We start from the raw sequence: 15,931 nt of genomic DNA, 5'->3' as shown, positions 1-15,931 counted from the left end.
CCAAACCAAACCAAACCAAACCAAACCAAACCAAACCAAACCAAACCTGGATGATGACTGGCATGGGACTCACAGATCTCATCTGCTGCTTCTGCTGTTAAGACATTGAATTCTTTCAGCACAGCTGCGTGTCCATAGTCCAGATCCTCTCACCTTGTCCGTCCATCCTGATACTTAACCTACCAGAACCAGGAGTACTGTGCTCTTTAAAGACATCTATCTGTCTTGTCCCCAACAGTAGCTGGTACTTGGCAGAAGCTGCAGGTGTTACTCTGCATGAGGACTGCAGGGGAGCCTGGCCTGTGGGCAGTAGGCAGAAAGCAAGCAGCTATGCAGAAGGAAGTAGCTAGGGTGTTTCATTCCAACTGTACCCAGATTGGGGTGTCGACCTGACAGAGTGTGGATTTGAAGACATACTTCTCTAGACTTAAAATCAGTGCTTTTCTCTATTTTGTTTGTTTGTTTTTGCTGTTGTTGTTGTTGTTGTTTTAAGCTAAGTCAGGAGAATGTTTCTTCACATTTAGCAAGACGGGACCTGTTTCATATGCTCTGGGAACACAGGGTCACGAGACCTGACAGCATCAAGTCCAAGCCAAATGAAGAAAGTGAAAATGGCTTTTAAAGTGTGTGTGTGTGTGTGTGTGTGAGAGAGAGAGAGAGAGAGAGAGAGAGAGAGAGAGAGAGAGAGAGAGAGAGAGAGAGAGAATGGGATGACTGTGGAGGCCAGAAGAGGGAGTTGGAGTTATAGGCAGTTGTGAGTTGCCCAAAGTGGGTGCTAGGAACTGAACTCAGATCCTCTGAAAGAACAGGAAGTTGAGCCATCCCTCCATCCCTGGGTTAAGGTTCTAAAATGAGGAGAGGACAGGTTTTCTAAAGGGGACAACTGTTGTTTGTGAGGAAAGGCAAGCCACATTCTGTCATTCAGGCTTCGGGTCCAGGTTTCTTGACTAGATAGACTGACTGCCAGAACCTGACTTCTCTTCTAATTCCAAATGATATTGGTGGTCCTCCAAGTCATCTGAGCGTCCATCTACTGTTGCTGCCGCATATGTGGCCCACACAGAAAAGCCAAGCTGCAAAGAAGACTCTCAAAGGAGTGGGGCTTCCAAGAAGACTCAGATGAGGTGTGCTGCAAAGATCTGAGAGCAGCCAAGCGGCCTGGAAGAAGTTTGGACCAATTGAGCCAACGGTGAAGGACACTCACCAACCTGTTGTGCTACCTGCAGGCTGTGAGGTGTGTGCTCCAGGTTGCCAACTTTGTAAGCTGCCATGCATGCTGGGGTGGGCTTTGATGATGCAGCTCTCTAGTCATTTCCATTCCTGTACATAGTCCCGATTAAACTCATTGGTCCACCAAATTTGACTGGTGGGATCTGCACTTCGTTCTGTCACAGGTTCCCTATCTGATCTGTGTGTTGTGAATGGATGTAACGAGTCTTCCCAGGAAAAGTCTGTCACACAACAGAGGCAGAGAGAGGGGTCTCAAGGGCCATTCTGTTCACTGTGGCTTAAAGGAAACAGTTAGGGGTCTTATGTGTGGAAGAATACTCTTGAGAACAACCAATCCTAGAGAAAGAACTTCACGAGAGTGAAAGTAAATATGAAGCTGCATAAACTATCCTAGCCATGGTGCTATCTCCTTAAAGACACATCTCACTCTTCTGTCCAACATTAGGCTCCAGGAGGGTAACCTTGAAAGATCACATCACTGTGGCATATCTGCTCTCTGGTTAACTGATAGTTAGGTCAATGAGACACCATTGGGATACAGGCTGATGAGAAGAAAGGGTACTAGACTTCTCATATCATCATAGATCTGGTATAGTACTCCTGCCAGGGTCTCTTCTCAGGGCGCTAGCTTTTGAAATGTATTGTGTGTCAGGTGAGTGAAGGCACACACACCATGGTGCACATCTGGAGGCACCAAGAGTATAACTTTCAGGAATTCTCATTCCACTGTGGATTCAGATGATTGACCTTAGGTCATCAGGCTTGCTCAGTATCCTAGTTAGCTTCAGCTGTCACCTTGCCATAGCCTAAAGCCTCCTGATGGAGTTTCAAGGGAGGAAGGATTGCCACCAGCATCAGGGTTGCCTATGACCCATGTGAGGTATTGTATTGACTGATGATTGATGTGGGAGGGCCAAGCTCACTTTGGGTGGCACCATGCCTCGGCAGTTGGGTCTGGGCTACATAAGAAAGCTAGTAGCATGAGCCAGGGAGCAAGTCACCAAACAGCATTCTTCCATTGGTTATAATTTGACTTCATGTCCTGTCTTCCTTCAATAATGGATTGTGACCTGAGGCATAAAGTCCCTTTTTCCTCCTCCATCCTAGGGTGGTGTCATAGGGTTTTACTGCTGTAAAGAGACACTATGACCAAGGCAACTCTTATAAAAGACAACATTTAACTAGGGCTAGCTTACAGTCCATTATCATCAAGGCGGGAAGCATGGCAGCATCCAGGCAAGCATGGTGCTGTAGAAGGAGCTGAGAGTTCTATATCTTGATCTGACTGCAGACAGGAGAGACTGCCTTCCAGAAAGCTAGGAGGAGGGTCTCAAAGCACACCTCCACAGTGACACACTTCCTCCAACAAAGCCACACCTCCTAACAGTGCCAAACATATTCAAACTACTTTTCTTTGGTTCTCCTGTCTTTCACACATAATTGCTTCATGAAATTCTCTTCAGTCCAAGTATTAACTGTCTTGCTTGCTGCAGTCTCCAAAATTGAATTTCCTGAGTTGAAAGGGTAAGTCATGAAGGCTCCCATGAAGATCTTAGGACTCAGAAACACAGAGGTCTTTTGTTTGCCCATTGCCCCAGCCCCATACACAGAGTACCCAGTTCGCTCCATTTCTGTGTTCCTAAGAGTTCCTTGAGATAAGATTAAATAGGTACAGATCAATCTCTCTGTTTCAGCTGGCAGCAGAGGGAACCAACCTCATTTCTGAAAAATCATATTTAAAACAGACTCTTATGGGATATACGTGGTTGAAGGGGGTAATTGCTCTGTTCAATGTTATGTGAAACATTTATTGAAGAAAAAGTCACACAATGTTTTGTGTAATTAGGCTGACATTTAATTACAAGGAACCCAGGTTCTTAACACAAGGCAGGAGGTTGAGAGCCAGCAACTCCCATAAGCCTTTCCAATCTGAGTGGCTGAGGCAAGGGAGATGGAGAAACACAGGTGGGGTGGGGGCTCTAGCACAGTGTACTCTGCCCAAAGGTGAGGGTGGTAGCCTTTGGGGATCTGCCCTCTGGGCTGGTCCAGGTCTGCCATCACTTCATGTAGAATTCTGGTTCCTGTGGTCGCATATTGGGTAACACATACAGAGCTACTGCTGCAATAGCCAAGAATACCATAGGCTTCCACATCCCAAACATGTTCTGTGGGACCAAAGAAAAACAGTGAGTTCCAAGCCTTCTTCCCGAACCCTTCCTTAAGCCAGAAATCACCGCCTACTAGAGGGCTTGCTTGCCTCAGGAACATTCTTATGGCTTAGCCTCTCTCGCCCCTGGGGTGATCATAGAGATTGTGTGGTTTCATTCCAGCACACTAGTTCTGTGGCAGGACACTATCATTACTTAGGTTATCCCTGTATTTGTGCTTGATTTGCCGAGAATAGTGGTTCCTATTTACATAAGCAAGACTCCTGGCCCATCTTCAGGGACTCTTCATGTAGGTGTGTGAGAAGAGGTTTGGTAAAGTGGGCCTTTGGAGAAGGCAGGCATAGCTCATGGACTTTACGGAGAAGTGAGAGCAAAGTTAAGGGGTAGGGGCATGAGAGGAAGCAATAAAATGCATTTAGAATGAAGTAGAGATCACTGGTAGCCAGAGACTTTGTGTCAGATGGTGTTACATCGAGGAAATTCAGGGGAATCTGCTATTGGTCCTGGGGAGCAGTGTCACAAGCCAATAAATACGTTTCTCACCCCAGCTCCCTCCAGTCACTAGGTCATGGCATGACATCCTGCAGCATGCACTGAGTGTGATAAGGCTTCTAAACACTCTGGCTGCTGGGAAACCCTGATGATTCACGGGTAGGAAAACACACCATAAGAAAATATTCAGGAAACAAGAATTCTTGGACACAAAAATAAGAGAAATAGTTCCAACTTTTACTACTTGTTTTACTGTGTTGCTTAAAGAATTTGGATTTTGAATCATAAGTTACAGCATAAGGGGAAGATGGCTTGAGGAAAAAAACAGAGTAGGGACCATTAAAGCTAACATACTTGATTAAAAAATAACTGATCTCAAAGAAAAATTTAAGCTAATTATGAAGAACAAAGATAATCTCTCAATTTTATAGGAATAGTTGCTAAGAACAAAAATGCAAAATGAAAAAAAATTATTGTTAGAAGTATCCACAGTAGAAACTAGGAAGCAGGAGCACATGTGAGTGCTGTTGCCTGGTCTACACACCAGGCCCTCTCAAGACAAATGGATAATCTGGAAAAGATGTCTACTCTGGTTCTGGTAGCACACATGTAATCCCAGCACTTCACTGCAGGGCCAATTTGAAGGCTATCTGGGCTACATGGGATCCTGTACCAAATCCTAAAAAAGAAAAACCTAGATGCCAGCTCTAGTAGCTGATGAGCCATTGATAGCTGAAGGATGCAGGGAGAGGGACAGCCATTTGTTGTTGTTGTAGACGTAGCCACAGTTACAGGCTCCATGGGCAGCCCCATGTCCATGAGCACATAGACAATGCTGGCTTCTTTGGGTGTCCCAAAGAGCTTCTGGGCTCTGAGAAATCACAAACATCTAGATGTGTCACCAATCTGACAGACTAAGGAACTCACTTAAGCAAGGTATCTGATAAGATTTCCTTGAAGTACTTGCAGACAACAGGAAGAAAGAGTAGGATATCAATATTGTCTGTTATGATCATTTTTAAAGTACCAAATTGCTGAATAATGAGAACTTGGCAAGGTAAGCCCTTAGAGGCTGGGTCCTTCCATGAAATCTGGCTGAACACAAGGGTGAAAGGCAAGGTGGCCTTGTCACCTGAGGATGTGAGTGAAGCCAACAGGAAAGAAGAGTATTGTGAAAACACAAAACACAGGGTCAGGTTAAACAATTAAACAAAAACCCACAAAACTCATCCACTATGGCAGTGAACTACAGCTAATAGAGAAAATGGAAACCTTTGCTTTTGAACTCCAAATAACCAAGTGTTAGTAGAGAATGAGGAGAGGGTACTTAATGTGCACAATACACAAAAGTCTTAGCAACAAGACATGAATACATTAATGATATTAGTCACCAAGAGAATTACTAAGGTTGGAGGTCCCATCAGCACAATAGGATAACAGTATAATCTGCTGTGTATGTCTTCCCAGTTCCCTGGGGTCAACCAATAAAAGGTGCTCAGACTGAGAAGAGACAATGCAGAAGAGCTAGCACTATAACTTGGTTGATAGAATACTTGCCTAGAATGTATGAAGCCTTGGACTTGACCCCCAGAACCCCCAAAATTCAGTGTGGTAACATGCACATGAAATCACAGTAATCTAGAGGTGGCAGCAGGAGCGTGGGGAGTGTTAGCCTCCCCTACAGATAACTTGAGGTCAGTATGGGACCTTGTGTAAAAAACCAGGAAGCAAAGCAGGGGCAAGGGGGACTGGGGGAGTAAGGGAGGAGCAGTGAAAGAGCTAAGAAACAACAAGAGGGTTTGGTTTTATTTTTTTCTGTGACAGGAACCAGCCCAAGCTGGTCTCAAATGTCCCATCTTCCTGCTTCCCTAACTGAAGTGACAGGATTGCAGGTATATGTTAATATTGATTCCTCATTCCTTTGCGAAGGGGGAGCCCCTCTCTTGGTGTCAGCCCTCCACATTAGCACCCCCTTATAACTTTATAGCTGTTAATATCAATTCCTTATAGTCATATCCACAATTTCCTGGCTATATTTATTCAGCTGTCTTTGGTTTAGTTGTCACGTGTCAAATGGCGTAGTCAGTGCTTTCTCAGGACGGCTGCAGGGATTAGGTCCGTCTATGCAGAGTGACTAGAGAAGTGCCTGGCTCACAGCACACACCATTTGAGTGAGCACACTCTTTTTCTGCACTCACATGGATTTTAAAAATGAATCTATTTTTGTAATTTTTAAAAATGTTATTACATTATTTGTTTACTGGAAGGAGGTTATGCATAGAGAGGTCAGAGGACAACTTGTAGGAGCAGGTTCTCTGTTTCTACCATGTAGATCCAGAGGAACAAACTCAACCGATCCTTACAGAAACTATGAGAAAAAGGCAGGTAGAAGTCATCCTTTATTTACCACTGAAGATGCTGAAGTCTAGTCATGTTTTAGTCCCTGGGACAAAGCTAACAGGAGGTGACAGACTCAGTCAGGTTTTTAGCACTTGTCAATGCCTTGTAATGACAGAGCCTCAAGACCTGGCACAAGCTGTACACCGGGGACCCAGTCAGAACTCAGGGCACACAAGGATTCCAAGAAAAACCTAACCACAGTCCCTTCCTTGCACTCTGATGGGGATGGTGAAGCCTGGCTAAAGGCTGTGACTGAATCCCTTGTGTTTCATACCATAGGGACTCAAGTGACTTCTGGAAGTACTCAGAGAGGAAGAGAGATAAGGAGCACGCCCCATCGTGAAAGCAACTAAAGACTGTTGTGGAAAAGGCCTTAAAGAAAGAAAAGAGAAAGGCTGAAGGTTGTGAGAAGGTGAAACAGAGAAAGAAGAAGCTGGGAGGGGAGGCAAGATAGCTCAGCAGATGAGGTCCCTTGTTGCTAAGCTTGATGACTTGAGTTCATCCCTGGGACAAGGTAAAAGGAAAAAAAAAGCAGACTCCCAGAAGTTGTCTTCTCGCCTTCATACACCAGCTCCCCAAATAAATGCAATATAAAGAAAATTTAAAAAGGAAAATGGTGACAGGTGCCATCAACCAAAGCTGTCTCTCTAAAACTTTGCATTAAGCCAATTGTACCTTACTTATTTAAAGAGGCAGAAGAGGAGGAGACAGAGGTGATGCAGCTGGGAGAGTCTGAGAAAGAAGTCAAAACAGAACTTACAGGTTCCAGGAGGCAGGTAGAACCTTGGGTTCCTACCTGAGACCCTTAAACAATCTTCATCCTAAACTGACGATTCTGTCAACAGACCAGATTACATGAACTGGGCCAAGGGAGAGGTGCCCAAAACATATCACTCTTGACTTCTGAGAATGTTTCCATCTCTGATCATTAGAAACTTTTCAGCAATACCACACTCTCTCCAGAAACCTGGCTTGAGAGGCCAATTACAATGGAATCTGGTCCCCCAAAGGAATAAATGCAACTGTACACAATTCCCTGAAATTTTGTTGACATTTTTTTCTGGCAACCAGAAGTACCAAATTTTTGAGAACTTTTAATGTGAGGAATGTAGCACAGCAGGAAGTCAGTTCTATTTCCATCAAGGTGGGAGGGACCAATTTAGGATGCCCTCAGCCAAACGCTCCAGAGAGGACCAGAAGGACCACAGCTCTTTAGACCTCCTCTATCACCCTTAAACACAGGGAGGAATTCCTTCTGGGTTGAAATGGCCAATGTTTGGCTCTAGAGTTTAAGCAAACATCAGCTCATCAGAAGTAGCTGGGCATCTCTGTCAGTACCAACAGAGATGTGCTTATCCAAGTTTTACCAGTCAAAGACAAAAACTCAACCTGTGTATCTAGTAAGCATCCCAACTACCTGTCTATTACATACATCAATCATGGCATGCTCAAGAAAGCTTGTAAGTTTTGCAGCAAAATAAGAAAAAGCCAGGGCGAAAACTCAGACCTGAGCATCACCTATTGTATAATGGGAGAAGTAAGAAGCTGAGAGGGAAGAGAGGAAGCAATACTAGTACCTGGGTTAGGACGATGTCTCAGCCCACCAGCACCAGAGCAGAGCTGATATGACCACCAGGCCTACAAGAGGCAAGGAGAATATGGGGGGATCAGGGGCAGGGGATGGCTGCAACATGTCAAATGAGAAGCACAGGAGAGACCGGGAGACGCGTGATTGTATGGAAAGACACACATACATACACACAAACCCAACAGATAATGAAGATGAGAAAACAAAGGGAAAGAGAGAAGAATCCAAGGTTAAAAACCACATAAGCTGGAGAAGTAGTATTTCTTCTCTGCTTCCAGAGCCTTGAGAAGAGCAGAGGAGTTCCTCATACTGGCAGCCTGGAACAGTTGCAAAACAGAGTCAAGCAGTAGATAGGTCCAAATTAGGTCTCCAGATCATGTACAGCTCATATCTTGTCAAGCAGAAGTTACCTGCACCTAGATCTTTCTAGAGTCAGACACTCTGGAAAAGTGAAGCTTCAGAGAGTACAGTGGGCTTCCTCACAGGAACAGGGCAGATACTTTTCCTGGATCACTTCAGGAAGAGCCAGTGTTCAGCCAGGCCACATGCCAGCCTTACTTTCTATCAATTTCAGAGGTATGCAGAGCTCTGGTTTCTACAATCCCCTAGGAATCTAATACATTGTGAGATAAAATGTACTACAATAAGCTAAGGCTAGAGAAGGATACTTCTTTGACTACAACTTATAAAGAGAAACTGAATTTGTATGCAGTAACGTGAATGCCAGTTGAGCGGTCTGCAAAAGATTCAGGACCCACTGGGGCAAAAGGGTATCTCCATGTGCAGACATCAACAATGTATTTGACTCTGGAGTACAAGGGTCAAGCTTAGGTTTAGGTAAGTGGTCCCTGAGGGCAAGAAACCTATGCTCTCTGAACCAGCCTGTAGTGGAACACGGTAAGTTCAGAAGAAACACTGGCCTGGGGAAGACTTTAGTCACTCCTGCTTGTATCTTAAGTAACAATCCTCCATCTTGTGGTTAACAGGAACTGAATACTGATCATGAACCAGCAATGCAGACTGAACTGCAAAATTCCAGGTATCTATAAAGTGTGGATAACCCACCACAAGACATTTTCTCTACTGTCAACTGGGGACTTAGTGGCCAACTAACCTCAGAGCAGGAATTCAGCTGATACATACCAATGGAAATGTATCAGTTGTTAAAAGATGCAAGTAGTTCTGTAAGCAGCTAACTTACCTATGTCATCTGCATGTACCCAAAGATACTTCCTCTCCAATTTCTCATAGATCCAGGAACTAAGGGTTAGAGCAGTGGTAGACTGGACAGTGTCCCTGCTGAACAGACTGTAACTTTCAACATCACCCCTGTTCACTCCCGAGGTCCAACTTTCACATCCTATGATGTGAGATGCAAAGCCCAGTGGGCACTAACAAGGTTAACACTCACAGGGTATCACAGGACATCAGGATCAACTGACTTGCTGAGGCTGGCAGAAATGTGCTGAACAAGGGCTCACACCATCAAGGTCCTTTGTGTTGGGGAGAGGGATGAGGGGACACTGCTGAGATAGAGAGGTGACAGAGTGCTACAGTGTAAGTGAAAGGACACATGACCTCCACCTTGGTTCTGAGAAAAGGCACTCATTGTGCAATGGCTCCAGCAAATTAATCTAAGCCTGCCATTTTCTTCAGAAAGATTGCCCTCTCCAACTCCTTCCCCATTCCCTTGTCCAACAGGTGCTCACTGGCCTCTATCTTGTATTGGTGTACTCATGGTAGGGCCACTCCTCAACACCAGAGCACCGGAGCCCCAGGCTCATCTCTACTTGGTCTAGCCTTCGGCTGTGGTTACCTTTTTGCTCTCAGAAAGCTTAAGGGGGTTGCCTTCCTCAGCAGTCTCACAAGATTCATCCTCCCCTTCTCCGTACTCTTCAAAGTTTCCATCTTCGTCTTCTGTTGACTCAGGCTCTGCACTAGGATCTGCTGGCTTAGTAGCTAGTTTACACAATTCTTTCTTGGCTTGCTTTACTTTTTCTTTCTTTCTTGCCTCTTCCATCTCTTTTTCTTCTTTCGTTAGCTCATCTAATTTCCTCTGGCTGGCCTTGTAGTATAGCACCACATCCAGATTCTGCAGGATGGAGGCAGGGTAGGGTGGGGCTGCCGTTACCTAATCGAATCTTACCCTCCAGACAGGGTTATGCTACCTCCAGAAAGCTCTACGTGTACCACCTCGGAGTTCCACCGTGGAAGACTGGATTTTGGAACTATAAACTAACCTTTCCAAGAATAATGTGGAGGGCAATCACATTTAGTTTGCTAAGCGAGCAATCAGATTTGACCAATAGGTCATTTCAGGCAGATAACCATAATTCAAGGTTGTTGGGCTTTGCTCCTACACTACTTCCTCCTCCCTTCCTGGTAATTCTTACCAGAGTCAATCCTCTTGTGTCAATAAATTCCTTTCTCTCCATCTAGTTGGACTTTCATCGTGTAATGATGGGCTTTGATCATGTAACCCAGGAACAACAAGGGTCCCAGAGATGGAACTAGGCTAGTGAAACCAATTGCTGGGTATTCTCCCCATAGCACCCAGAAAAGTGGCCAAACTCTTATAAAGTTGGAACTCTTGTAGTTATTAGTGGTACCAAGAGTGTACTTCTTCAGTGTCTTACTTAGAAGGAATTGTTAGTGGAAGTGATGTTTCTTCCCAGGGCCTCTTCCACCCACTGCCTCTCTGGCTTCTAAGGCTGGGACTCACCTTTTCATTCTCAAATGAATCCTCTGAGCATGCCGTGCCCAACTTCTTATTTCTAACTCCATTGGCATTCTTGTTCATATTCTTATTGACATTCTTGCCCCTGGCTTCTGAGCTAAAAGAGGGCCTGTTTTCTTTGAGCTGACGGAGTTCTTCTTGGCAGCACTGCAGCTGCCCCTCCAGCTGCTCCTGCACTGCCAGAAGCCGGCCCTGCTCATCCATGCTAGCCTGGTACTGCAGCTGCAGCTCCCGCAGCTTAGTTTGCAGTTCTTTGATCTGTTGGTAGTGGGACTCCAGTTATCCACAGCAGTCCCACCCAGTCAGCCCAGGTCTTTCTTAGGGAATCACTGTCTCACAGATATCCCTGCTAAAGCTCACAAGGAAGCGGACATTAGAAGTTCAAGAAGGCAATGAAACCTAAGAGGCTTCACAGATAGCTTTCCCCCTAAGTTGAAATACCTGAAGATCTGCATCTAGAATGATAAAAATTATTAAATTAAAAATATTATGTTTTTTGATCATAACCTGTCTAGGAAATAACTACAAGAGTGCCACCACTTCTGAAGCTCAGGCAGTTGTTATTATCTCGTTCTCTTCCCAGGAACTCCTATCTCACCCGCTTCATTCCTCTGTTAGTTACTTATGGGACTGCTGAAAATACCTGGCAGTGTGTGTGGCACCTGCAGCTCCTTCCTGGTAATGTATGAAGTTAAAACCTTGTCTCCTAATCTCAGGTTTTGTCTTCCTGAGCTGATGGCAGCACATGGTCCATTCAGTAAGTACTAATCAGTGTAGGCTCATGTGGCCATCACTCTGCATCTGTTCTATCTCTCCCAAACACACATACAGTGATCCTCCCACTGGACAGTGAACCCTGGCTCATCAGAGCCCTGTCCTCAAAGTGCATATAATCTAGTTGGGGGGAAAAGACAATGCACTCAAAACAATGAAAGAATATTGGCGAATAAAGAAATAGAGCTCCATACAAGTGCTTTGGGGCACAAAGTAAAAGACAGAATAGAAGCAGCAAAGGGGAGAGAGTAATGCCATGAAAGTCGACTGGAATTACAAGTACATCACAGGAACAGTGGTCACTGGAGAGATATCCTTCACCTGAGCAATGCCCGTCAGTTGTAGCAGACTCCCTGTCCCCTCACCCTCATGCCTCATTCTCTAAAATGGCTCTAGGGACTGCCAGGAGGATCTCTGTCACTGGCAACGGTTACCTCACACTTGTCATTCTGGGGAGTTGCAGGCTTCTCAGAGTTTTCCATGCACTCCTTCAACTCCTTCTCACAGCATTCCAGCTCCTCCTTCAGTTCTTTCTGCTTGGCCAGAAGCCTGGTCATCCGCTCCTGCAGCTGGCAGTGGTCTTCCTGGCTCACTTGGTACAGGGCCTTCACTGCCTGCAACTTGGTCAGCACCTTGGCCACTGTTTCCTCAAAGTGCTGCAGAGAGTGGGGGATCGATGACAGCACCCCAAGGAGCACTTGATTTCTGTCCTACACTCTGCTAGGCCCTCTCCTGGAGCTCCCTGGGGGCCGGGGGAGCTTTATTTCTTCCCATAAAGAACATCCTGACTATGTTCAAAGTCCTGAACCCTGGGGTCTTTGTCCAAATCAGGCCACCTCTGTCAGGAGTAAGAGGAAGCAGGACAATCACTAGCAGAAGTCTTACATACTTCAGGAAGTCTTCCAGGCCAGCTCTGACCCTACTCCTATCTCATTCATATGCCCTTCCCCTGGTGATGTTTCTTTCAAAGATAAGGAACCCATCTTTCCTGTCTGACCAATCACCTGGCAATGGTTACCTCCAAGTCTTCAGGCTCAGCTGGGTCCTCATCAGTACTGCTGCTGGCATAACTCTTGTGAAGGGTTTCACAACTACTAGTAGTGCCGTAACTCTTCTTATAGGACACACTTGTGCTGCTGGAGCAGTAACTCTTCTGAAAGGCCTCGTTGGTACTCGTGGCGCTCTCATAGCTCTTGAGGAAGGTTTCATTGCTGGGCTGGGAGCTCACGTAACTCTTCTGATAGCCTTCGTTTTCCTCAATGCTACTGTCGTAACTCCTGTGGAAGCTCTCAGTGCTGGGGGCCCTGCTGCCTGAGCCCCTCCTGCAGTACTCGAGACTCCGCTTCATCATGGGGGACTGAGTCTGGAGCAGCTGCATCTCCTCCATGCAGAGCTGCAGCTCAGCCTGCAGCCTCCTCCGCTCCTCCATGAGCCGCCCGTGCTCCTGCTGCAGAACCTCCTGTTGTCTCTGACTGCTGTCATAGAGCACCTGCAGAGCCTGCAGCTGGTCCATAAGCACTTTGAACTAGGGGGAGGGAGGCAGGAGGAGCAGGAGACATCACCATTACTGTGAGATACTTCAGTCCTCTTAGCTGCCCCTCTTCTAGGGCAGATGTGAGTGCTTACCTGAGAAAAGGGCACACACACCTCCGTTTCATAAGGCCTTTGTCTTTGAATTAACCTACAGGAGACTGGTATATATCACCTTTCTGCTCCTTTGAAAACATCTCCCCAGCGCAGGTACTAAGTGATTTGAGGGCTCCTGTTCTGCTGGCTTCTGTACTCTGGCATAACTTCCTCCTTGAAGCCGTGAAGGCGAGCCTCACAAACACCCTGGCTCCCTACCACACTTAAGTCAAGTGCACCCATCAGACCTTCGGGCTCAGCCCTCTCTACCACCACCCCTCATGGTAAAATCAGCCCAGCTGCAAATGTGACTAGAATTCTTTTCTTGGAAGACACAGGCTTGGAACCAAGGTCTTACACCTCACTAGTCCCTGTACCATCTGCCTGGAAGTATGTTTTCCATACCTCGAGTACATATTCAGCATTAGCTATAATTGATCAAGGAAACAGTTTATACGTGATTTCTATGTTACCCAGGCTCTTAGCCTGGATATCTGACACCCTGGAATGATCAAGAAGTCCCACAGTTTGGACTTCCTCTATTCCTGATTCTCCTTGTTCGTGGTAATATTAAAACTGTTAGGTTTAGCCTGAACTGAAACTGTCTACCCACTCTTGCTTACACTGAGACCTTGGACCAAATTTATTGCCCAACTCTGAACAGACCTGTATAGAATTCCAACCATCTTACCTCACAGGTATGACCACCTGACAGTGTCTGAGAAACAATCATTTGTCTATTTAGTCCCTGTAATCTGGCTTTGCTAGCATCACCCAACATTTAATAAAATAGTGTAGACAGTACCATGAACCTGTCTGCTGCAACTGCTTCCTTGGAGATGACTGGGGCTAGATTTGTTCATGGAGACTCAAAAGGTTATAAACTCTGAAAATGGAGTAGACTTTCCAGCCCATACAAAAGATGACACATTTAGGGCTAGTCCAAAGGAATCAAAACAAACACTGAACTGATTCCACACATTTTGAAAACGCCATGTTGTAGGGACAGAATCCAGTAGTCAGACAGACCTCAGGGGCACCTAAACTCTGTTCTAGATGCTGCCTTCACTTCACCTCTTTAAAAAAAAAAAAATCATTCTGTACCTAAACATCAAACCAGAGTGTGTGTCTCTGGGTGAGATACTCAGGGTGTCTGAGTACTGGAGCCCATGGAAGACGCTGACTAGGGCTTCAGTCTCATCCTGCTTCCTATCCAAATAGGCCTTCCCAACTCAACCCTTGCACAGAGCCCCTTTCCCTGTCACAGACTTGTACTTACAAGAACCAAATCCCTTCCTCCTGCTGTGGTTACCTTATTCTCACAACTGGAAGACTTAGGCCCTTTAGCATCTTGAGGGTTCGCCAACACTTCCTGGAAATTAGACTCTTTGAAACCTCGAAGATGTTTGTGTGCCTCTAACTGTTCCTTTAATACACACTCTTGGTTCTGTATCAGTTTTCTCTGTTGGTCCTGCATGCTTTGGTAGAGCACCTGCATTTCACACAGGTCTTGCAACTTTGAAAGCAGCTCCTGACTCTGAGTAGGGAAGAGGAAGGAAAAGTGATGATTAAGGGGAAAACACCCTCCTTGGCCCCATCCCTGCTGGGCTTCATAGCTTCACACAGCCCTTCTGGGGAAAGGGGTTTTTTCCATGGAACTTTGCTAATTGAAAAAAAAAAAAAAGATTCCAATGTGTGGATATTTTGCAGTTCACAAAGTGATTTCAGGTGCACTTCCTCCAGATGGACCAAATAGCTAAAAATATAACGCTGCACAGATTTCAGAATATAAAATGTATTTTAAAGTTTAAAGCCTTTGTGAAGAAAAACCCAAATCAGCTCTGTGGGGAGAACGGTAAGAAAAGAAAAAGCGCTAGGGCAAGAAAGGAAAATACTCACTTCCCTCCCTTTTATTTTCCCCATGGACAGCTATACCTGGAAGCTTCTCAATGCAGCCTCCCCCTGATCAATGGTCTCACCCTGGCAATGAGTACCTTCTGCAAGAGGCCACATTTGGGCTGTGGGAATGTGAGCCTATGCAGCTCTTCCTGCAGCTGGCCCTGCTCCTCCTGCAGCCTCCTCTGATCCTCCAGGAGCTCACACTGTTCCATCTGCAGGTGCGCAATCTCCTGCTGGCTGGCTTTGAACTTGTCCTGCAATTCTGTCAGTCTGGCCACCAGTGCATCACACTATGGGTCAGGAGGAGTGCAGGGCATGGTTACTACTGAAGGTATATTTAGGGGGCTGGCAGAACACTATGTGCTCCCTGCCTCCTGTGACTTTTTAGGCCCCCTCTCTTCCTTATTCAGTCACCCTGGACTGGTGGTCTTGTGCAGACCAGACCTCTATGCTAAGGGGGGACCCCATCAGGTAGTTCTGAGAACTCCACCTGTACTCTCAATGTCTGTGTTCTAAGTTCATCTGCCATGCCCCCAGAAAGTGGCTTGAGAAGCAGTGATTTCAATGCCCTTCCTTCCTTCCTTCCTTCCTTCCTTCCTTCCTTCCTTCCTTCCTTCCTTCCTTCCTTCCCTATTCCCTGGCCCTTTCCTGCAGCACACTCTCTCCATCTCCCTGAACTGCAGGGAACACCAGTTCAAGTCACTCTGTCAATTGTTTTTAGACTTAATTTATTTACCTCATCAATAAGGACTTAATTTGGACATAATTTTTCTTATTTTTGTATTGCCCATGTTGGAAATTGAACCTAGGACCTCATGCATGCTAGGCCAGTGCTCTACCATGGAGCTACATCCCTAGTCTTAATCATACCGTAAAACCTTTAGTAAAATAGGAGCCATTGCTGAATTTGAGTTAAAGCTACATTAGCCTCTGATTCTCAGAACCAGGTATTTTAAAATCAAGGAGAATCTCAGTGATGTGTACACCAGCATGTCTTTCACCTCTTGTAAGCTACAG

At 45.7% G+C, this 15,931-nt stretch overlaps 1 protein-coding gene across 6 annotated transcripts in view; it reads right to left on the bottom strand.

The window, feature by feature from the left end:
* Positions 1–3,025: 3,025 nt before the first annotated feature.
* Positions 3,026–15,931, bottom strand: part of Ccdc136 (coiled-coil domain containing 136) — a 30,843-nt gene continuing 17,937 nt past the window's right edge. For 2 of the 6 annotated variants that reach the window (XM_028762618.1, XM_028762620.1), the window contains 7 exons: positions 15,010–15,204; positions 14,328–14,552; positions 12,408–12,914; positions 11,824–12,045; positions 10,601–10,873; positions 9,695–9,970; positions 3,171–3,395 (listed from right to left, as the gene is read on the bottom strand). In XM_028762618.1, the coding sequence (XP_028618451.1) occupies positions 3,288–3,395; positions 9,695–9,970; positions 10,601–10,873; positions 11,824–12,045; positions 12,408–12,914; positions 14,328–14,552; positions 15,010–15,204 (1,806 nt within the window). In that variant the 3' untranslated portion in view covers positions 3,171–3,287. Of the gene's footprint in view, positions 3,396–7,867; positions 7,929–9,694; positions 9,971–10,600; positions 10,874–11,823; positions 12,046–12,407; positions 12,915–14,327; positions 14,553–15,009; positions 15,205–15,931 lie in introns of all 6 variants that reach the window. The other 4 variants (XM_028762617.1, XM_028762619.1, XM_028762621.1 and 1 more) reach the window with 4 other exon arrangements.

This window comes from Grammomys surdaster, unplaced genomic scaffold, assembly GCF_004785775.1.
Source record: "Grammomys surdaster isolate TR1022 unplaced genomic scaffold, NIH_TR_1.0 134, whole genome shotgun sequence".
NCBI lineage: Eukaryota > Metazoa > Chordata > Mammalia > Rodentia > Muridae > Grammomys > Grammomys surdaster.
Note: the sequence above shows the minus strand (reverse complement) of the source record. Positions and strands in the feature narration are given on the sequence as shown.